The 19,855-nt window shown below is 59.7% G+C and overlaps 2 protein-coding genes across 3 annotated transcripts; one reads left to right on the plus strand and one right to left on the minus strand.

Annotated features, from left to right (window-relative positions):
* Positions 1-27: 27 nt before the first annotated feature.
* Positions 28-16,712, minus strand: PSD (pleckstrin and Sec7 domain containing). Of its 2 annotated transcripts, XM_043925780.1 has the most exons (18): positions 15,301-16,712; positions 14,205-14,252; positions 13,325-14,062; positions 12,951-13,053; positions 12,106-12,466; positions 10,925-11,365; positions 9,543-9,737; positions 9,296-9,376; positions 8,977-9,089; positions 8,285-8,343; positions 8,067-8,156; positions 4,087-4,130; positions 2,465-2,655; positions 2,292-2,362; positions 2,028-2,185; positions 1,715-1,859; positions 1,300-1,443; positions 28-836 (listed from the first exon to the last, which is right to left on the minus strand). In XM_043925780.1, exons 3-18 carry the CDS (start codon positions 13,976-13,978, stop codon positions 606-608), a joined length of 3,081 nt encoding a protein of 1,026 aa, XP_043781715.1. In that variant the 5' UTR covers positions 13,979-14,062; positions 14,205-14,252; positions 15,301-16,712; the 3' UTR covers positions 28-605. The 2 variants fall into 2 exon arrangements, with proteins under 2 accessions (XP_043781715.1, XP_043781714.1); XM_043925779.1 differs by lacking the exon at positions 14,205-14,252.
* Positions 16,713-17,483: 771 nt separating this feature from the next.
* Positions 17,484-19,754, plus strand: FBXL15 (F-box and leucine rich repeat protein 15). Its single transcript, XM_043925782.1, has 4 exons — positions 17,484-17,828; positions 18,002-18,155; positions 18,469-18,974; positions 19,420-19,754. The coding sequence occupies exons 1-4, from the start codon at positions 17,776-17,778 to the stop codon at positions 19,607-19,609; spliced, it is 903 nt and encodes a 300-aa protein (XP_043781717.1). The 5' UTR covers positions 17,484-17,775; the 3' UTR covers positions 19,610-19,754.
* Positions 19,755-19,855: the final 101 nt, after the last annotated feature.

Here is a 19,855-nt window from a genome sequence, read left to right on the forward strand (position 1 = left end):
CACTGGAGAGAGGAGGAGGCCCAGCCAGCAAGTCGAGAGCAGTTTTAATGGAGGTGGAGGCGATACAAAGGGCAGGGCCCACTGGAGGAGGGAAGCAAGGCTGCACTGCCCGGCCTGCGCTTGGGGCCTCAGCTTGGACATCCATCCTCCACCTCTGGCAAGGGAGAGGGTGAGCCCTCAGGGCAGAGGGAGGGAAACCAGCTCAACCCCAACTCCTGGCTTGTGTCTGAGCCAGGCCCCAGGTTGGAGGGGGACTGCTGGTGTCAGGGGTGGGGGTGGTCTCAGCAGAAAGCAGAAACGTCAGGTCTCCCCCACAAAAAAAAAAAGGAGCATCAAGAGTCCAGGGGCCCTGGCCCCTCCCACCCCCATCCCCTGTACGAAAAAGTGCAAAACATTATCACAAAAAGGGGGTCTCGGAGGGGCCCTTAGCCTAAGGCTCCTGAGGCCCATGCCCTAGCCCTGCCCTGCCCCGGACACCGCGTCCGGCGCGGTCAGGCCCTGGACCGAGAGGCCCTCACAGGTGGCCCGAGGCCGGCCCGGGCTTAGGCAGGGCCGTGTCATGCAGGTGCCCGGTGGGCACCGCCCCCCCAACTCCCACCCCCAGCTCAGGGCTTCCACCGCCCACTGCCTGCCCCTGCCCGAGCCTCTGAGTCAGGACACTGAGCCCGGGGCTGGCTGGAGGTGTTGGGCGGCAGGGAGGGACTGGAGTGAGGAGGAGGGAGTCCATCCTCCGTGCCGCCAGCCTGGGCCACTGCTGCCTCCACTGCATCCAGCTCCTCGCTGCCGGCCTTCAGCTTGACCCGAAGCAGCGCTGCATATGTTCCGTAGCGGGATTTCTGAGGCAGAAGGGCAGCGGTGAACCCGCTGATCCCCCTCTGCCCAGCCCACCCCATCTGGAGCAGGGAGCCAAAGAAGGCTAGGAGACGCCAGGTTCTTGCCAACCTCTAAGGCCCCTGAAGCCCCCAAGGACTGACTGACCACTCACACCCCTGGGTGTTCTGGTGCCATTTCTGGACTCTGTAGCCTGCCAGCTGTAGCACCTCATGTCCCTGGAGCCTTTACCAGAGTCAGTGAAATGGAGCCCTTGGCAGAAGTTGGCTCCCTTCATCACCCTAGTGGGGACAGACTACTGTCCTCCCTGTCCCACTCGAGAGGAAACTGAGGCTCATGGCGAGAAAGCTGCCTGCCCAGGGTCACCCAGATAGTCCCACTCTGAGCCATGCCCTTAACCAGATGTCTGAGCCTGTGCATGGGACACAGGCCCTGATGGAGCAAGAGGTGCCTGGGCTGGGAGCTTACCTCAAACTCCAGATACGCCTCCTTCTGCCGCTGCTCTTCAGCCTCCTTGCCGCGGGCCTTCTTGGCCAGTTGCGTGGCCCGATGCTCCCGCAACTCACTTGCCATGGCCTTCAGCTTGGCCTCGTGGGTCCGCACCTGCTCCTCCTAGGGGCCAAGGGAGCACGATTAGGGTTACTCTGGCAGAGACAGTGCCTTTGTGCAAGGTTTCTGAAAAGGTGCCCCTTCCTCTGGATGAACAAAGCACCCTGTGTCTGGGTTAACTGACTGGATTTCAGCCTCCATGGCCCCCTGTCCCCTGTGCGGTGGACAGCCACATCATAGGCAGCAGCCTCAAGTATGGTCAGCCTAGGCCGGCCCCACTCCAGCGCCCCACTTGCCCCGAGGCACCAGGTGGACAGGAGGTACGGGAGGGTACCTGGGAGAGGCGGGTGGCAGCGCTGGGTAACAGAGGGCGGCTGAACTTCTTCTGGGAGCTGACGGCAGCTGGGAAGGGGGGTGCGGAGAACATGGCAGCCACCACATTGATGCGAGTGATCCAGGACTGCATCTGCTCCAGGCTCCTGGGGAAACAGCACGGCCACCTGGGACTGGGGCCAGGGATCCGTCCCGCGATGGCAGTGCCGGCTCAGGGTGTGGCCCGAGAAGGAACGAGGCAGTCTGGGGACAGGGGAGGGGAGTCTGCTGGGGATGGGGGAGGGGTCTGGGATGGGCCAGAGGAGGGCACTCACGGGGCCTGAAAGAGGAAGACCCGCCAGTCAGCAGTGCGCAGGTAGAAGACGTGCGGCCTCTTGCTATAGTCACTGGCCCGCGTGGCCAGCGCGTGGTGGATGCTGATGGCGTTCTTAAGCTCAGCTTCCGACAGGGCTTTCCCAGGCTGGTACTCCTCCTGTGGGGCGCCCATCTTGTCCTGGCCACAGTCCCGGCCAAGCCCAGCCCAACCCCCCGCATCCCCTGAGCCACCCCAGCCCCACCCCTTTGGGCTGGCCTCACACCTTCTGCAGATAGAGGATCATGCCCTTGAGGATCCCATGGAAGTTCTTCCAGCCACGCTTGCCCCGAGGTGCTGGTGGGTGGGCAGAGGTGGGGGGTGAGGAAGATGAGTCGGGGGGGCCTGAAACAGGCCCACTCCCATCCCCCTCCCAGGCCTCCCCACCTGGCCACGTACTCTTCCTGCAGTCAGGGTCTGCATGCACCTTTCGCACCAGGGCGCCGTGCTTGTAGACTGCAGCCCCGGGCTCGGGAGTCAGGTCCAGGAAAGGGCTGGAGCCGCTGCCACTGCCCCCGCTGACCCTCTTGATGACCTTGGGGTTGGGGTCGGCCAACTCAGACAGAGAGCGTCTCAGCTCCTCCTCGTCTCTGCAGGTGTGATCACCTCAGAGGGGGCTGGTCGTGGAGCCACAACCCTGCCCCCACATCCAGTCCTGACCTCTGGCACCCAGGAAAGCTCTCCAGTGTCTGTGGAGAAGGGGGTGGGAGGGCTGCCCCTCTTCTCCACAGAAGCAGCCACAGAGGGTGTGGTTCTCCTCAGCCTGAGGCTCCTGGAGCCACATCTCTGGCCTCAGACCCAGTGGCCCAAGGTGCCGCTTACCTCCCCACTCAGATCAGGGCTCCTCGAGCCAGCATGTCTCTGCCCCCATATTAGAGCTCCCACGGGTAGGGCCGTGTCTGTCCCTTCCTCTCTTCACAGGGACCCAGCCCCGTCCTCTCCATTTCTGCACACACACCCCTCACTCCCTTCTGCACTAGGGCAGAAACGTCTGACTCAGCTTCTCAACCACACCCAGCACCAAGCTTTACTCACAGCTTGTTGGCTAAATGGTGGCAAGAGGAGCTTCCTAGTGGTTCCCTTGTACATCCTGGTCTGCAGGCTCTGTCAGATATCATCTAAAGGATCTGATTCTATCTTGTTACTCCCTCCTCAAAAACCTGCAGTAGCTCCCTGCTGCCTCCCACATGAAGCCTACACCACATCCCCACCAGCACTGTCTTTCCTTCCACTCCCCATTCCAGTTAGGCCTACCTCCTCTTGGTCACCCCACCCCACACTCCTTTCAGCCACCATGCATTTGCCTCCCAAATATCAACTTCCCTCTTTCTCTCCCCAAACAATTCTTCCTCTCCTTCAAGGCTTGCCGCAAGACCAGTCCTCACAGTTTTCCCTGATCCCCACCCTGTACCCAAGTCCTGAGCTTTGCCTCCTCTGATGAGCAGAGGGAGCTCCCAACTAAACTGAGCAGTGACTGGACTCTGAGGAGATACCAGCAAGTATGAGTGACCAGCAAGTATGACTGTTTACATGAGGGCTGTACTCTCAGACTGGGGGATTCAACACTAGACCTCCTCCCTCAGACTAGACTTTTCCAAGACAACTCTTAAGGCTTTCTGTTTCACTGGGGCTGCCAAGAGTAGACAACTCTGGACTCCCTAGGACCCAAGAAGGGGCTCTCCCTCTATTGGTGAGAGACTTCTACTTTCCCACCTGGGTTGCCAAAAGACCTCCCCATTTTGTTTCAGCACCCCTCCTCCCAGGCCAGTTGATACTGGCCACCTACCCAACCCAGCTTGTCAAAACAACCAGCTAGAGACAAGACACAGGCCCCACATCCAGGCGGGATCTCCAAAAAAGGAAGTGAGGCAGCCTCATAGCCTCTCACAGTCTCACCCACCTCCCCTGTCTCACAGCCCCAGGGTTCACTCAGCCCACCTCAGTGCTCTCAACCCCTCCAGGCAGCCCCTTCCTGACATCTCATCCCCCCCACCCCGCCTCCAGACATCCCCAGGACTCACATGGCCCATTGCAACTTTTCATTCTTGATGGAGCTGTACAAGGCCTGGGGAGGAAGGAACAAATCAGGGGGGTGGGGGTCGGTCCTGGGGGAGGTGCACCAATACCAGCGCTCAGAGCCCTCCCTCCCAGTCAGGGGGAGGAGATAGAACTGGGGGTAAGGATGGGCATGGGTGTAATGACCAATGACCCAGGCTGTAGAGCGAAGGGCAGAACCCAGGCCCAGATCTCCCACTTGAGCTGCAGGACAAGTGTCTATGGGAAGAACAAAGGATTACTATGTGTTATTTTTTGGTGGGGCTGAGCTGTGGGGCATGCAGGATCTTAGTTCGTTGACAAAGGATCAAACCCACAGCCACCGTATCATATCAGGAACTTGGAGTCTTAACCACTGGACCGCCAGGGAAGTCCCAGTACCACGTGTTTAACATAGGGCAAGCAATTAACACAGACATCCTGGCACATGGTTGATGTACAATATATAGTAACTGCTATTATTATCTTTGGGCTTCCCGGGTGGCACTAGTGGTAAAGAACCCATCTGCCAATGCAGGAGATAAATGTGGGTTCAACCCATGGGTCAGGAAGCTCCCCTAGAGGAGGGCATGGCAACCCACTCCAGTATTGTTGCCGGGAGAATCCCCTGGACAGAGGAGCCTGGCCTATAGTCCACGGACTTGAAGAGTTGGACACGACTGAAGCAACTTAGCATGCATCTTTACTGTCGTTATTGTTAAGGGTCATCCTATTCAGATCCCGGGTGGGGGAAGCACGGCTCTAGAGGGAATAGAAAGAGCAGCCTAAGAAGCTCTCCTTTCCCCAACCACATGTTTTGGCCTATTTCCACAGAATAAACCCACACAGAGCATATGGAGAAACTGAGGCCCAGGAACAGGACTTTCCCTGTCACCTCCCTCCTTGGCTAACAGAGAACATGCTCTCATGGCTCCCAACCCCAGGGCAAGCTGAGCACTTCCCCCAACCCAGACAGCCCCACCAAGCCAAATGCCAGGGTGCTCCAACCCCCTGCCCATGCCCATACTTCATGTTACTGGGGAATGGACATTAGTCTAAAGGGCAATAGTTTTAGCTTCCAAACCCTGTCCACTACAAACTCCCTGTGAACTCCTGAACTAGTCCCTTCTCTCTGTGGAGTTGGCCTGGGGGGCCTGCAGGGGCCTTAGGGTGGTTGGAGGAGAGGATGAGTTCCAGGAGTGGCACAGGGGACCCCTCTTCTTGGGAGCAGCCTGCGACATGGGCTCACACCAGTGCCTCCCACTGTGGGGGTGCTTCCACCAGCCTGTCTGTGAGTGGGTGTGTCCCCAGCATGTGCGGCTAAGTGTGTGGCGTGTGGTGGCGTGTGCTGCTGCCTGCCTGCGAGAAACTGGGTGCAGTGGTGACGTCGGCACCTTCTCCAAGATGGGACACAGCCCCCCCGCCCTGGGCTCCGCTCCCCACGCAACATGGTCTCTGATTCTTTGACTGTCCACCCGCTATGCCCAGCCCCAAGTGCCAAGCATCTCACCTGTGCACACCCTGTCTGGGGTAGGTACACCCCACCACCTCCACCCCACAGCACTACCCAGACAGGTGCACACACAGCCCAAGCACAAGCCCAGCCCACACTCAGCATAGCTCAGAGCCCAAGCCCTCACTCTCCAACTCTCTGACCACTTCAGGACGCTGAAGTGGTCACTGAGATCCGGCCTGCAATCCTGTCTCCAGCCTCCCAGTTCATCCCCTGCCCCCTCTCGGCACTTCCGTTAGTCCACAACCACGTCTTCCTTCCAAAAGTCCTAAACCCCATGGGTGAGGTCCATATCGTGCTCTCACCTAGAAGGACCCTTTGGTCTGAGATCCCCAACTTGATCTCAGGGCCTCTGCCCTGCCCTCTCCATCCATGCCCACCCCTGGCTACCCATGGGCTCTGTCCCTGTCGGGCTCCCCCCTCGGCCCCAGCGAGGCCCCCCTCGGCTCGTGCCGCCTTCGGCGCCTCCCTCAAGCCGCCCCCTCAGTGGCGCGCCGCCCTCAGCAACCCCCTCGGTCGCCCCCCAGCCTGGCGTGAGCTGCGGCCCCACAGCCCTCACCGCCTTTTTCTTCTTGCGGCTCTGCAGGCGGCTGACCACCAGGTCGGTGTAGAGCACGGGCTTGAGACTGCGCGAGCGCTGCGGCCAGCCGTAGCACAGGGTCTCCGCGCCGCGGTGGGTGCGCCCGTAGCGCACGGAGCACAGCGAGCGCGAGCGCAGCCGCCCGGCGCTGCTGTGGATGCTGTTGACACCGATCATGCTGGCCTGGCCGGCGCGCCGCGGCCCCCGGCCATGCCCCCGTCCGTCCTCGGCCCCGGACAGCCCGGACGGCCCGCGGACGGCTCCCCCGACAGCCGGCGCGAGCGGCCCGGCCCGGCCCGAGCCCGGCCCGGCTCGGCTCCCACCGACGCACAGAGCGCGCGGCGGCGGCGGCGGCGGCGGCGCGGTCGGCTCTGCAGCTTGGCGAGAGCGGGAGGGGGGCGCCGACGGGGAGGGGAGGGCAAGGGCTGGGGGCGGGGACGGCGCAACCTGGAGGCGTCCGACCGAGAGGAGGGCCCGCGGCGCGCCGTCACCGTCACCGGGGAGGCGCCTGGGAGAGCCAGTGGGGGGTTCCGGGGGGGCGGGTGGCCTGCTCCAGAGGCGCTGGGAGGTTGGGGCTGTGAAGGAGGGCTGCTCCTGTAGGGTCTGGAGCGCCCCCCGGGCTCGGCAGGGTGGGGTGGTGGGGAGACAGGTCGGAACGCCTCCTGGTGGCCCTTTTTTATGGAGCCAGGAGGGGCCAAGAAGCTGTAATCACCCACCTCGCCAAGCCGCAGATACTTCAAATGCCTGTGTATATACCCCAGATCACGCTCAAACACCCCACCTTACATACATCCCAACTAGCCAGATGCACTAGTTCACACTCACCTCAACTCACAGACAGTAGAAATTCAGAGGTACACCTCAAATTTTACAGTCTTTAACTCACATACACCCCCCCTACTCATGGACACATGTCATAAACCGGATAGCCAATTCGCAGATATACATCCCAACACACACAAACACACAATCTACACCCCCAACTCAGATACACTTTACATCATAAAACCTAAGGACAAAAACACTCCAAGTCAGACAAACCCCTTTGGTTCACCGACACCCTAAATCACACGTATACAAGTATACAACTAAACTCAGTATATATCCCAACCATTAACCACCCACAACTCACAAAGGACAGCCCCACTCAGATGCATCCCCAAACTCAGAAGCTCAACACACCCCAAGTTCACAGACACGCCTGTTACTGTCACATGTAGGTGGTGCCCGGGGACCCCCTTGACAACTCTGGGAGTGCAGGCCTCCTCGGATAAAGCACCACCGGATCTGGGAGAGGAGTGAAGCCAGGAACCAGGACACCCACCACCTCCTCCCATTCTACCAGCTCCAGTGTAGCTAACCCTCAGGTTCTAGCGCCCGGGCGCAGGGCCTGCCCATTAAGGACCCAGGAGCTCGGTATGTAGTCCCAGTTTCGTGCTGACTTCGAGATCTTCTAAAGCCTTTGTCCCTCTCACGCCCCTCTACCTCCGGCTCCCTCCGGTGCAGCGGTACCAGGGAGGCCTCTGTGGCCGTACACCCTGGCGCGGGGCCCATACACCACAACTCAGTGAACGCTGTAGGAAGGGCACTAATGAAGGCAAAATACAGAGGCCAGGGCCCGCTGATCACGTGTTCTCCAGACCAGCTCCGCCCTCCCCCACGGCCAGCGGGGATGATGAGAGCGCATGCTCCGGGAGAGCCAGTCCCTTGGGGGCTGGGGGAGGGGGCGGTCCCCAGGCTGAGTCACTAGAGCCCAGGCTTCCACAGCAGGAGCTGGGTGCTCACAGGCCCCTCGCCTCACCCGCCTTGGAGGCCTGCTGTCAGGTCCCCTGTCCCTCCCCTCCGGCCACCTCTGCCCTGCCCCAACCCCCCACCTTGAGCAGCTCTCTGGGGAAGTCGCCGCCTTCGTTGAGGCCTTCCAGGTTACCAATGAAGTCTCCGCAGGTCATGCGCTTCCCGATGTTCTAATGGAGGGCACAGAGGCCTGTCAACTTTGGGGGGGTCAGGGATGGGCGGTCCTTCGCCTCCCAGGCCTTGAAGTCTCCGGACGGACGGGGTTTTCCCGTCTCCGTCCCCCCAACCCCCCACTCACGTGGCCGTGGAGATCCGTATTGAGTAGCATGAGGGCGCAGGTCAGCGTGTGCGCACCGTCTAGGGGAGAGTTAACATTTAGCCTCGGCTGCCTCCCAAGGGGTCTTCCCACAGCTCCCTTCCTCTTTCTTCCAGTTCATGCCCTGCCCCCTCTCGGACCCTCTTTCGCCCACAGCCACACTTTCGTAAGTCCTGGACCCCACTGGCAAACCCCTCTGGAGCAAAGACCTCTCTCCTCCAGCAAATCCCTCAGACAGGACCTCTCCCTCTTCTTAGGACACCCTACCTAACTCCCTAAGGTTCTGGGGACAGCCCACTGCTCACCCCCAACACCAAGGTTCCTCTGTGTCTATGCATTAAACACAAGCAGCTGGGCCCCACACAGTTATGCAGGCCAAACAGAATCCCTACTCAGGTCAAGCACTGTCTTGTACATATATGTGAACAACAGCATGCAAACACATCTGCCACGTGCCTCTTCACAGCACACACTAGCCTGTAGCGCTGTACCTGCCCACATGCACAGTTCCACATCTGTGCAGTCATGCCAGTATTGTCTGCATACATGCGTGCTTGCATGCCTGCAAGCTTGTGCACTCATGTACTTCACACACACTCATGCCACTTTGCACAGATGCAGTGCCTATCTGCCTCCATGACCAGACAGGAAAACCCTGACCCCGGCCTCCTCACCCTCTGAGGACAGGGCTCCAGGATTACACTGGAAGTATCTCTGGGAGAAGTGGGCCAGCACACGCTCCCGTTCCTGGGTCTCACCCATTAAGGCCAGCTCCTTGAGAAACACCCTGGGGAGAGGGGAAGAGGGAGCATGTCACATCTACTCAAGGTCCCCTTACCAGGCAACTCAGGCTCTCCTGGCCATGCCCAGTCAGCTTGGGAAGAGTGACTTCAGGGCGTTTAGGGGAAGCACAGGGCTCAGGGCAGGCATAACTGATGCCCTGCACACTAGGCCTAGAGAGTAGGGCCTGCTCTCAAAGGGCTGGACACCCACCTGAGAGCTTGGTCCAGAGTCATACCCGTGAAGACAAAAAACTTCAGGTACTCGCCAGCCACAAGTTTGCTGAAGTCATTGCTGTGGGCAGGGCAGAGAGACAGGTGGAGTCTCAAGGGCAAGAGTGAAGGGGCCAGGTGGGGGTAACCTAAAGACCTGGGGGTATCAGATATAGGGGATGTGGAGGTGCTGCCCACAGAATGCATTCCCTCTCCCCCCATCCTCAATCCCAGCCCAGTGTCTTTACTTCTTGCCCAGATGCCGGGCCACATCCGCCTTCCTGAAGCCATCTAGTCGGTACAGCCTCTTAGCGAGGCGCTGAGCAGCCTCCAGGTCTGCTTTCTGCCCATTGGACAAGGTGTCAGTGCTTCCCAGGGCCAGCCGCTCTGTGCTGTCCAGCTCTGAGTCCGAATCAGACACCAGCTGGTTCAGGGGTGGTTCGCTGCCAGGGTAGAACACCAGCTCAGAGATGGGACAAGCCCTCAGGGGCCATCCAGATGCTTCCTCTGCCTCCAGACCCAGTAGACAGAGATGGAAAGATTGGGACATGGGGAAGGCATTTTTCTTTTCTCCAGAGGAGATTCTTTCCATCAGCCTAGTCCATCATTACCACCTCTCTGTGGAAGTCCTGCCTTAAATCTAACACACATCCATCTTGCTGCTGTGGGAGTTCGGGCTGCTTTCCCCCAAACTCCCTAAGTTTGCTATTAGACATAGATTCCCCATCCCCACACTGGCCCTACTCAGGACAGAGTCCTCTCTCTCTGAGAATATGGGCAGAGATAGGATAGATGGACTACTAGGGAGGAACAGTGGAGGGTCAAAGATGTGAGGCAGCAGGGACACTCTCCTGCTCCTACGTCTTTCCTCTTCCCGCCTTTTAGCAAGAGGAGTCTCCTCCGTGGTCCTTCTCTTCCACCCACAAAGAAGTAAGCTCTGGGGTAGAGGGGATAGGGGGTCAGAGCACACCCCCTCAGCCACTGTCTCCTCCTCCCTTCCCTTCCCACCCCAGCTGCTCTACTCACAAAGCCACCTGTCACCCCAGAGACAGAGGCCGGAAACTCCTGGTTGCTAGGCAACCCTGTCTCCCTGGCCACCCCCTCCTGTTGCCATGGCTTCAGTGACTGAGAGGGTAGCTGGCAGAGGGGAAAGCAGAAAGGTTAGCCTGGTGAAAGGACTTCCTGGGGAAGGGTGAGAGACTCCAGATCGGAGAGGGTGGGCGACATGGGAGAGAGGCAACAGGAGAGGCTGGTGGCTGATTCTTTGGGAGGAACCTCCAGGCTGGGGGGTGGGGTAAGGGCAGAAGAATTCTAAGCAGGTTAGAGGCTCTATGTAAGGAGGGAAGCGGCCTTCTAGAGAAAAAGGGTGGTGTTCTCTAGGGATCCTTCCATCCTGAACCATGGTTTTACAAGTCGCCGGGTCTGAGACCAAGGTGGCAGGCTGTAAGAGACTCCCACTCACAGCCACTGAAAGTAGTCCTCCAAATGGCAAAACACATCTGTATCCCCTAACCACCCCAGTCAGGAGTCAGGAATATAAACCACATTTTCACATTCAGGATCCATCTCTTGGAGCAACTGTTCCTGGGACCTTAGGGCCTGAGGTCTGAGGAACCAAAGAATCACTCACCTGCCCAGGGGTGCTGCCCCTAGTCCAAAGCTGTCTTCTGAGTGGCAGGGACTAGGGGGATCCCTCCCTGGGGCCTGCTTGGCTCCAGCCTCTGCCTCCTCTTCCTCCCCTCTCTGTGTCCAAGGCCCATCAGCAGCAGAGCTGGTACCAGAATCCGGTTCAAGAGGAGCAAGTGGGGCAGGAGCAGGTGGATCAGGCCTGGGGGCAGGGGGTTGGGGAGGCAGCTCGAAGGTGAAAAAGGGGCTCTGGGTCGGGCCAGGTGAGGCCAGGGCCTCCAGTGAGGCGAGGCTGGTGTAGGAGGTGCCCTTGGCCCGGTGTGACTCCAAGATGGCTTCAAACACACAACTGAAAGAGTCAGGCCCATCAGCTGAGGGGCTGGTCCCAGGTAGAAAGGGCAGAGGTGACTTGAGAGGCCCGGAGTGAGGCATTCGGGTACCTGGCCTGCAGGGGCAGGGAGAATCTCTGATCAGGGGCCTAGAGGACAGCTCTCAGGTAGCATTTCACTGCACTTTCACACCAACTCTGTGAAGGGGATTATCTCTTTTCACAGGCTCCCAGCCCCTCCCAAAAGTTACCTAGCTCAGGGCTCCCCACCACAGGTTCACCAAGCTATACAGTGCCCCCAGAACACCCCAGCCCTACCCATCCCCAGTACCCAATCCCTTTCCTCTCTCACTCCCTGCTAATCTCCCTTTCTCCTCCTTCTCCCTGATCCTCTCCCCTCCTGCCATTCCATTTCTATTTCTGGCAACATCTTAGGAGAAGAAGATGAGGCTCCAAGCTGCAATGGGGTGTGAGACAGAGAGGAAAGCCCCCACACTCCACATTCTCCTGCCAGGATCCAGGATCTAAACTGATGCTCCCAAGCCCCCAGGCTTGATTCTGGCCTCTCACCCTGCCCCTCTGTCCTTCCTTAGAACCCCTTTCTTCCTCTATCCTTGTGTTCCTACCCTCCTAGGTTCTTGATGATGACCCCCCACAACCCCAACCCCGGTACTCTGCCGGGCCGCAGGCTTCGGTCCAGAATCCCGTGCTCCACCGCCCTGTCGGCACTCCAGCTTTGGTCCTGACACTCCCAGCCCCACCCTGGTCTCTATCCCAGTCCCTTGGAGCCCAACCCTGGCTCTGGGTCAGTGGGAAGGAACAAGTCACTTTCCTCTCCCGCTCCCCTACTCACTCACCGGGCCCCTTCTGAGGCCTCAAACACTTCGTCGTCCACATCCTCTTCCCCACCTGCCTCATCCTCGTCCTCATTGCCACTGCCCAGGCTGGGATGAGGGCCAAGGCATGGGCCAGGACGTGGGGCAGGTGGGCGGGCAGTGCCAGGCAGGCCCTCAGAGCTGGGCTGACTCTCGATGGCCGAGTCAGCCTCTTCCCGCTCAGTCAGCACCTCATCGATGTCGGTCTCGCGGTAGCACCTCAGGGGCACTGTGTCCAGGTCCGTCTCGGAGTACTTGGCCGCTCGCCCCACAGCCACCCCAGAGCCCTGCCCTGAGCCCACCCCAGGTGGAGATGGGGGGGCCTGCTCTGGGGGCTTAGCACCTGCAGTGTGCATAGGCATCCAGGTCAGCAGGTTACTCAGGTCAGCTCCCTGTCCTGATTCTGTTCTTGGAAGGAGATCTCCCCCACTGCCTCATATTGGCCCGAACTTCTTCTGCTGTCTAGCCACCATTCCTCCTGCTACAAACTCAGCTTGTTCCTGGTGAAGCTCCTTTCAAATCAAGTTCTTGTCAAACAGTTTTGAGGGGCCTGAGGGAGACCAGCCTCTTTGCTCCTCCAAGGAATGGCCCTTGATATCTTGCCATTCCCCTCCCTCCACCATCCAGCTGCCTCCAGGTGCCCAAACCAGCTGCCATCCCCAACTGCTATCATAACACGAATGGAAAGACTGAGGCTTAGAGAGGCATTAGCCAACTCAGAAGCCCAGGAAAGGACTGGGGGAGTTTAAAGGAAGGCTCCCTAGCATACCATGGCTCCTGTGGAAAAGGCCCTGTCCTGTTCCCCTGGCCTCAGTCCCAGGCCTTACCTGAGCTGGGGGGGTCCAAAGAGCCATAGAAGAATTCCCATTTGGCTCGAGCGATTCTCTGGGCATGAGAGGAGACTTCTCGGGGTGAGGACCAGATGTCCCCCTAAGCCAAGGAGGGAGTCACAGACACAGGCACCCAGAGAGAAAACCAGACATACAAACACACAAGAACATGGGACAAAAGCATAGAAGGAAAAACATACAGGGACAGAGGTACAGAGACATAAGGACAAACACAGAGAGCAAGAAAGAGGCAGATTTAGCCCAGATTGAAGAACTCAGAGTGATAGGCCTAAGACCACCATGGAGACAAGACGAGCCTTGGCCTTTGCTGGGTCTGTGGGGTTGCAGGGAGCCCAAGAGAGATCACATACCTGGTTCGGGAGTCCAGTGTCAGCAGGTCCTCGGAATAATGTGGCCAGATGCTCAGAGGGTCCCCCCAGCCCATTGGGGAGAGAGGAGTAAAGACCATCTGCTCCAACCTGGGGTTGAGTTGGTGGCCCCTGTAAAAGGCCCTGGCTGCCAGGCCGAGCTGAGCCTCCTCCAGCTGGAAGTGGGTCTGATGTGGATGCTTCTAGCCTCAACTTTTGATGGGAGCCAGGCCCGAGGGCTGGGGTGGGCCTGGGAGGAGAGACCCCACCCAGGTCCCAGCTCCGACTCAAGCCTCCAGGAGCAGGCAGCCCATTCAGTGGCCTCACGCTGGCCTTCTCCACAAAGCGGAATATGACCACAGAGCTCCGGGCCCCTGGTGGGGGCTGCCCAGTGGGTGAAGAGGGTGCCCAGGGTGAGGGAGCAATGCGGGGTGAAGGGGGGCCACGCAGAGGTGTACAGGGCGCTGTCACACGTCCAAGCTCCCGGCTTCGGGGACCTGGACCTGCCACTCGCCGGAGTAAGGAGCCTGTGCTGCCATACATGCTGGCTGGGGGACTCTGGGGCACTGGGCCTTCGGGGAGCCAGCGCCGTGGGCATCGTGGTGGGGAGATGGCACAGTCACCTTCCGAGCAGAAGCGCATGGCACCCTGGGCCATGCTGGGGCCGGGGGGTCAGGCTGGGGGGGCAGGGATGGCCAGGCCAGGTGGGGAGTGAGCGGGCAGCATGCTCTTCAGACAGGCCTGCAAGAGAGGAAGGGGAGCAGGGGGTGAACTGCTGGGGAGTCAGGAGGATGGGAGGGCAGAGACAGGGAGGGAAAGCAGATGGGGCCACTGGGCACCAGGGGTCTAGCCCACCCTGGGAATGTGGCAGCACTGATCCCACCCCTGGGGGTGGCGATCAGTCCTCCTGCTGGGCTATTTCCATGGAGGCCTGAGGAGAAAAGAATTATGCCCCAGTGGGCCCCTGGCTCCTGTCCTTTCTGCCTGGGGGCCCTAAGCATCACCCTGGGAGAACCGAGGAAGCTATTTCAGAAGCTGAGTGAACCCAGAGTCACTGTGGCATTTTGGAACTACTTCTGGTGGGGGAGGGGGAAGACTGCTACCCCACCCTCAGGATCATAAGTATCAGCCAGCCATCATCATCATACGGCCAGGGGCTTCCCACAGTCTCTCTGTGGGAGCCCCTCATTCAAGGGGAGGGGACTCAGGCCTCCTGGAAGGAGAGGGAGGAAGAATGGGGTGGTATATAGGGACATGACAGGCTGAGAGGCACAGGTGACACTCTAACACAAACACGCTGAATGGGAAAAGGACATTCTTGTTCTCCATACAGGTACACACACTCATGCACACACACACGTAAGGACAAATAATGTCAGTACACAGCTAACACACTCATAGGCAACACCCTCCAGCACACACAGACACAGGCACACACACACATTGCTCAAAGACACACCCTCATACACTCTCACAGTCATAACAAATATGTGTGTAATGGAAAGGCACATGCTTGTTTTACACACACACACGGCAATCAAACAGAAACACACAAAGAGATACCCAAATATACACACAAGGCCCTCATTCCCCAAGACACACAGAGACACAGGTATACCAGACACTCACAGAGACCTACTGGTCACAATCAGACACAAATACAGATGCCTATTCACACACATACTTAAACAGGGACATACACCCTCTCCCCTAACCCCCACCAGTCACTGGTCTCTGAGGGGAAGCCGTGGGGCTGAGCTACACCAAACCCTTCTCCCCATCTCTCTCTCCACCCCCAGGGGTAGGACAGATCTTGTCCAGCCCAGGAACGACCATAAAGGGGTAAAGGGGCCCCTGGTGGCAATGCAGGGTAGAGGCAAGGGTCCGGGGCAACAACCTTGCCAGGCAGGTTTCTGAAGCTCAGTCGGGGCCCCTGGTGCCCTCAGTGCAGCCCCGGACTCAGCCGCGTCAGTACTCACCGCTGCTCGCCTGGAGCTGGGGCCGAGGAGAGGCAGGGGAGAGGCTGGGCCCAGCTCAGCTGTGAAGGCAGCGCGGCTCCCGCTTGCTCCCGCTTGCTCCAGGCCCGCCCGCCTCTCAGTCCCTCCTTCTCCCCCCTACGCGCGGCTCAGAGCTAATCCCCCCACCCACCCACCCCCCGCCCTCTCCCGGGGCCCTGAGCCCCAGAGGCTGCCCCCCACTTCTCGATACTAGGTCCCCGCTGGGCTCTCCCGCCAACCTGAGACCCGCCCCTGACGAGGGGGAGGACGTATGGAACCTCTGGTCTGTTCTTCAGACCCTCACATGCCCCACCCCAATCGTGTCCACGTCCCTCTCGTCCACCACCCCCTGAGCCTCACGCGGGACCCAGCTGCACACGCGTGTCCCGCTCCAGACCCCACGCGTGTCCCTAGGAGGTTGCCACATGACCTGTTATATGCCACACGCGCTCCCGCCCCCACGAGCACGCGGCCGCGCCAGCACACGGTACGGGTGTAGACTGGACCTGCCCCCTAAATCCAAGAGACCATCAATTTGTGGAAGAAATATCCAGAGAACCCGGCCTCAAACCCTCCGGGGGTTCTGAGACTAGGACTCAGGAGACAGAGCCCTGACCACTCGCCCAGGATGCAGCAGGAGGGATGTTAGTCAGACTTCAAAAAGAACTTCCTTGCTGCCTGAGTTAGGCATCTTGCCGTCTGGGAGTAAGAGGATAGACGGAATAACGCATGGACTAGAGGAAGTGGGAGACAGGCAACCCGTGTGCCCTTGGCCAAGGTAGAAGCGGGCCCAGCTATTTTAAGAAAGCGCCGCTAGAGTTACTATGGCAACTGCTCTCCTTGGGAACTCCAAGGCAGGCAAGTAGTGACCGCGGAAGGAAGAAGGGGTCTGTTCGAGCGGTCAGGGGGCGCGAGAACGTGCGAGGCGGGGGTGCGCGGGGCTCACCGCGGGGAGGGGCGGCGCGGGCTCGGCGTGGTGCTGAAGGGGACAGCGCCAGATTTGTCGCACTGCGCAGGCGCAAAAGCGTGAACAAAGCTGGAAGGGGGAGGAGGCGCGCGGCCCGAGGTGGTGCGCGCCCACTTGACTCTATCTTAGCAGAGATCTATCCTCCCAGCTACCGTTCCCCCAGCAGGCGGAGGAAAAGGGAGCAAGTCCCCCACCCAAACTGATCTTCTTTGGTCCTTCCCCGCTGCTGTTTACTCTCTTCTCTGCAGCATGGGAGTGGGGGTGGGGGAGGTTGGAGGAGTGTGAAAGGAATTCGGGGAAAAACAGGATGCCTGAGTTCTCTATGCCGATTCGCTTGACCCCGGACAAGGTGCTTCCTCTCCAGGGCCTCGGTTTCATCTTTAAAGTGGATTGACGGAACAGACCTGTCCACCTTGCAGAGGTGCCTGAAACCCTGGTAATGGATGGGAAGCAGTTTTCGTTATGAAGAGGCAGGTGAAACGGTTGCACGAAGGGAGAATGCAACCTTGCTAGGGCGGGGGTGGGGGTGGGGGAGCTCCTAGGGACAGCAGTAGCCCTCTGCGTCCTTCACACCCTCCTTGACAATGGATGATGGGGAAAGCACTGCTCCAGATGTTCCCTGGAGCGGACTCTGAACTAGAATCTGGGGACGCGGTGAGAGGACGACCCAGAGTCTGAACTCAGAGGTCTGAGGGCCGCTGCCCTAGGGCGGGCCCAATGCTACACCCCACAACTAACTCCCCAGACCAACGCCAGGCCAACCGAGAAGCAATCTTCTTGGTGGGCTGACCTAAACATTTACTCTTCTTAGGATTCCAGACCTCCTGGGTAAAAGAAGGGGACCCAGCTGGAGATATAATTCTTCTCGCCCCCAACATTTCTCCCCAAAGGGTGTAAACCCGTTCCAAATCTGGGAGTGGAAGGGGTTGAATAGCTCCGTACCTCACAATCAACCAGGGATGGGAGGTTTGGGCAAATTTGCTTCACTAAGGAAGATAAATTCTAACTTTGCCCCTTCAATTCATTCACCAGTTCTAGGGCATCCACTCCGTGTCAGACAATGAGAGCCTGGACAGTTTCTCCCCATTTTTCAAACTCGCTAAACGCGACCAGAGGGCAGAGAAAGCAGGCCCAGAACCTTAGAGCCTTGGCCCCGCCCCTTATACGTTTGGCTTTGCCTGCTCCTCCCATCACTTCACTTAGACGCGGCCACTGGCCCAAAACGAAAAAAGTCAGTCTCTGCTGCACCATCGCGTTCTTCAGCCTCGAGTCGCAAGCCCTATAGCGGAGAAGGCGAGGTCTCAGTTTACACCACCGGTCTGTTCCGCCTTCGGTTTCGGGATCCATCCGGAACGCTTTCAGATAGGATCCTCAGTGAGCCGGCACTCGATTGAATCGGCCTGTCTCTATAGCTTAAGAAGGAGGGTTTGCTGCGCCTGCTCCAAGGCCATTGCGAGAAGACCTTACTGCGCACGCGCAGTAGGCAGCCGATGGAGCCACCGATGGACCCGTCCGGAGGGGAGCAAGAGCCCGGAGCCGTCAGGTACCGAGCACCGGAGGGGCCGAGAGAGGAAAGAAGGGCCTGGGGGAGGGGAGCTGAGCAAGGGCCGGGTCTGGGGGCCGCTTTTAGGAGCCTAGGCTCAGAAGCATAACGGAGGCGGACTCTCAGGTAACAGTGACCCGGGGACGCCGCCGTCAACGCCCTTTTACCCACAGGCTCCTGGATTTGCCCTGGGAAGACGTGCTGCTCCCACACGTCCTGAGCCGGGTGCCGCTGCGCCAGCTGCTCTGGCTGCAGCGCGTCAGTCGGGCTTTCCGGGCGCTAGTGCAGCTGCACCTCGCCCGGCTGCGCCGCTTCGACGCCGCTCAGGTGAGCCTGGGGCTGGAGCCCCGCCCCCTTCTGGATACTGCCCCCCCCCGCCCCGCCTCCAGCCCCCAGCCCCGCTGTCTACCCTTCCGGATCTCCCGTGGGCCTCTAGGAATGCCTGGGAAGCGATCCACCCAGCGGGAAGTACTCTCAAAGGGCGAGTACCAGGGATCAACATGAGGGCGCGTAGGGTCTCTCCTGGGAGGGCAGGTGCCAAGCCCCGAGGGCAACCTGCCGCCAGGAAAGAACTCTGGGGCGAGTAGGCAGCGTCCTCCCCCGGGAACAGCTGAGAGTCGAGGTGCCTCCCCGCCCATAGGTGGGTCCGCAGATTCCGCGGGCCGCATTGGCCTGGCTGCTGCGGGACGCCGAGGGGCTGCAGGAGCTGGCGCTGGCGCCGTGTCACGAATGGCTGTCGGACGAAGATCTGGTGCCGGTGTTGGCGCGGAATCCGCAGCTGCGGAGTGTGGCGCTGGCTGGCTGCGGGCAACTGAGCCGCCGCGCGCTGGGGGCGCTGGCCGAGGGCTGCCCCCGCCTGCAGCGCCTTTCGCTCGCGCACTGTGACTGGGTAGATGGGCTGGCGCTGCGCGGCCTCGCTGACCGCTGTCCGGCCCTGGAGGAGCTGGACCTCACCGCCTGCCGACAGCTCAAGGATGAGGCCATCGTATACCTGGCACAGAGGCGCGGCGCAGGCCTTCGCAGCCTTTCACTAGCGGTCAACGCCAACATAGGGGATACCGCCGTCCAGGAGTTGGCTCGGAACTGCCCGGAACTCCAGCACCTCGACCTAACAGGGTGCCTCCGCGTCGGAAGCGACGGTATCAGGTGCCTGGGCCTGGGGTCGGTGGGATGGGAGAAGAGCGATCGCTTAAGTCTCGGGGGGTAGGGGCGGGCTGTAGTTGGCAGAACTGAATCTTCTGGATCTTTCTCCCAGCACGGAACCGCATTCTGAACAGGACGTGCCTCCAGGAATACCTAGGCCAGAGAGCCAGTAATTGAAAAACTTTTCTGAATTCGTATTTATACCTTGGGAGATTTCAGATACAAAGTCAGATTTCTGGCTATTCTTCAGCAAGGGGAAAACCTTGCAATCCTGGGGCATGAAGTCTCTGGTTCACTGGAGGCATTGAGCGTATGACCTCAAATTAGGCCCCTTCCCTCCTGTAAGGAGGGAAGTATGCCACAACTGGAGGGAGACTGGGCTCTGCTGGCTCCCCCACCGTGTGTGTAGTGGCTTCACGCCCTTTGCCTCCCCCTGCTCCTCCCCCAGGACTTTGGCAGAGTACTGCCCGGCGCTGCGCTCACTGCGGGTGCGGCACTGCCACCACGTGGCCGAGCCCAGCCTAAGCCGCCTGCGGAAGCGCGGTGTGGACATCGACGTGGAGCCGCCGCTGCATCAGGCCCTGGTACTGCTGCAGGACATGGTGGGCTTTGCACCCTTTGTCAACCTGCAGGTCTGACCCGCCTGCCGATGGGCACAGCTGGACTGTGTGGCGAGGGCCTCACTGCGAACTGTAAGGAAATTGAACTGTGGGGGCCTCCGGTGAGAGGCCAATGCCCTGCCCCACCCTAGAGCTTCAAATAAAGAGCTTTTTACCCCCTCTTGCCTGGCGCCGCTGCCCTGTTGGAGATAGGGGATGTGAGGTTGGGAGAGACAGACACAGTACTCCAGCACCCCAGCTGTGAAATGACCAGAATGCACTCAC

This window comes from Cervus elaphus, chromosome 15 (assembly GCF_910594005.1).
Source record: "Cervus elaphus chromosome 15, mCerEla1.1, whole genome shotgun sequence".
NCBI classification, from domain to species: Eukaryota; Metazoa; Chordata; class Mammalia; order Artiodactyla; family Cervidae; genus Cervus; species Cervus elaphus.

Excerpts from the sequence above, each read along its gene's own strand:
- FBXL15 (XM_043925782.1), top strand. The coding sequence starts at position 17,776 with ATGGAGCCACCGATGGACCCGTCCGGAGGGGAGCAAGAGCCCGGAGCC. Across the intron at positions 17,829-18,001 it reads CAAGAGCCCGGAGCCGTCAG|GCTCCTGGATTTGCCCTGGG; the intron begins GTACCGAGCACC and ends TTTTACCCACAG. Across the intron at positions 18,156-18,468 it reads GCCGCTTCGACGCCGCTCAG|GTGGGTCCGCAGATTCCGCG; the intron begins GTGAGCCTGGGG and ends CCCCGCCCATAG.
- PSD (XM_043925779.1), bottom strand. The coding sequence starts at position 13,978 with ATGGCCCAGGGTGCCATGCGCTTCTGCTCGGAAGGTGACTGTGCCATC. Across the intron at positions 13,054-13,324 it reads ACACTGGACTCCCGAACCAG|GGGGACATCTGGTCCTCACC; the intron begins GTATGTGATCTC and ends TCCTTGGCTTAG. Across the intron at positions 837-1,299 it reads AGGCGTATCTGGAGTTTGAG|AAATCCCGCTACGGAACATA; the intron begins GTAAGCTCCCAG and ends CTTCTGCCTCAG.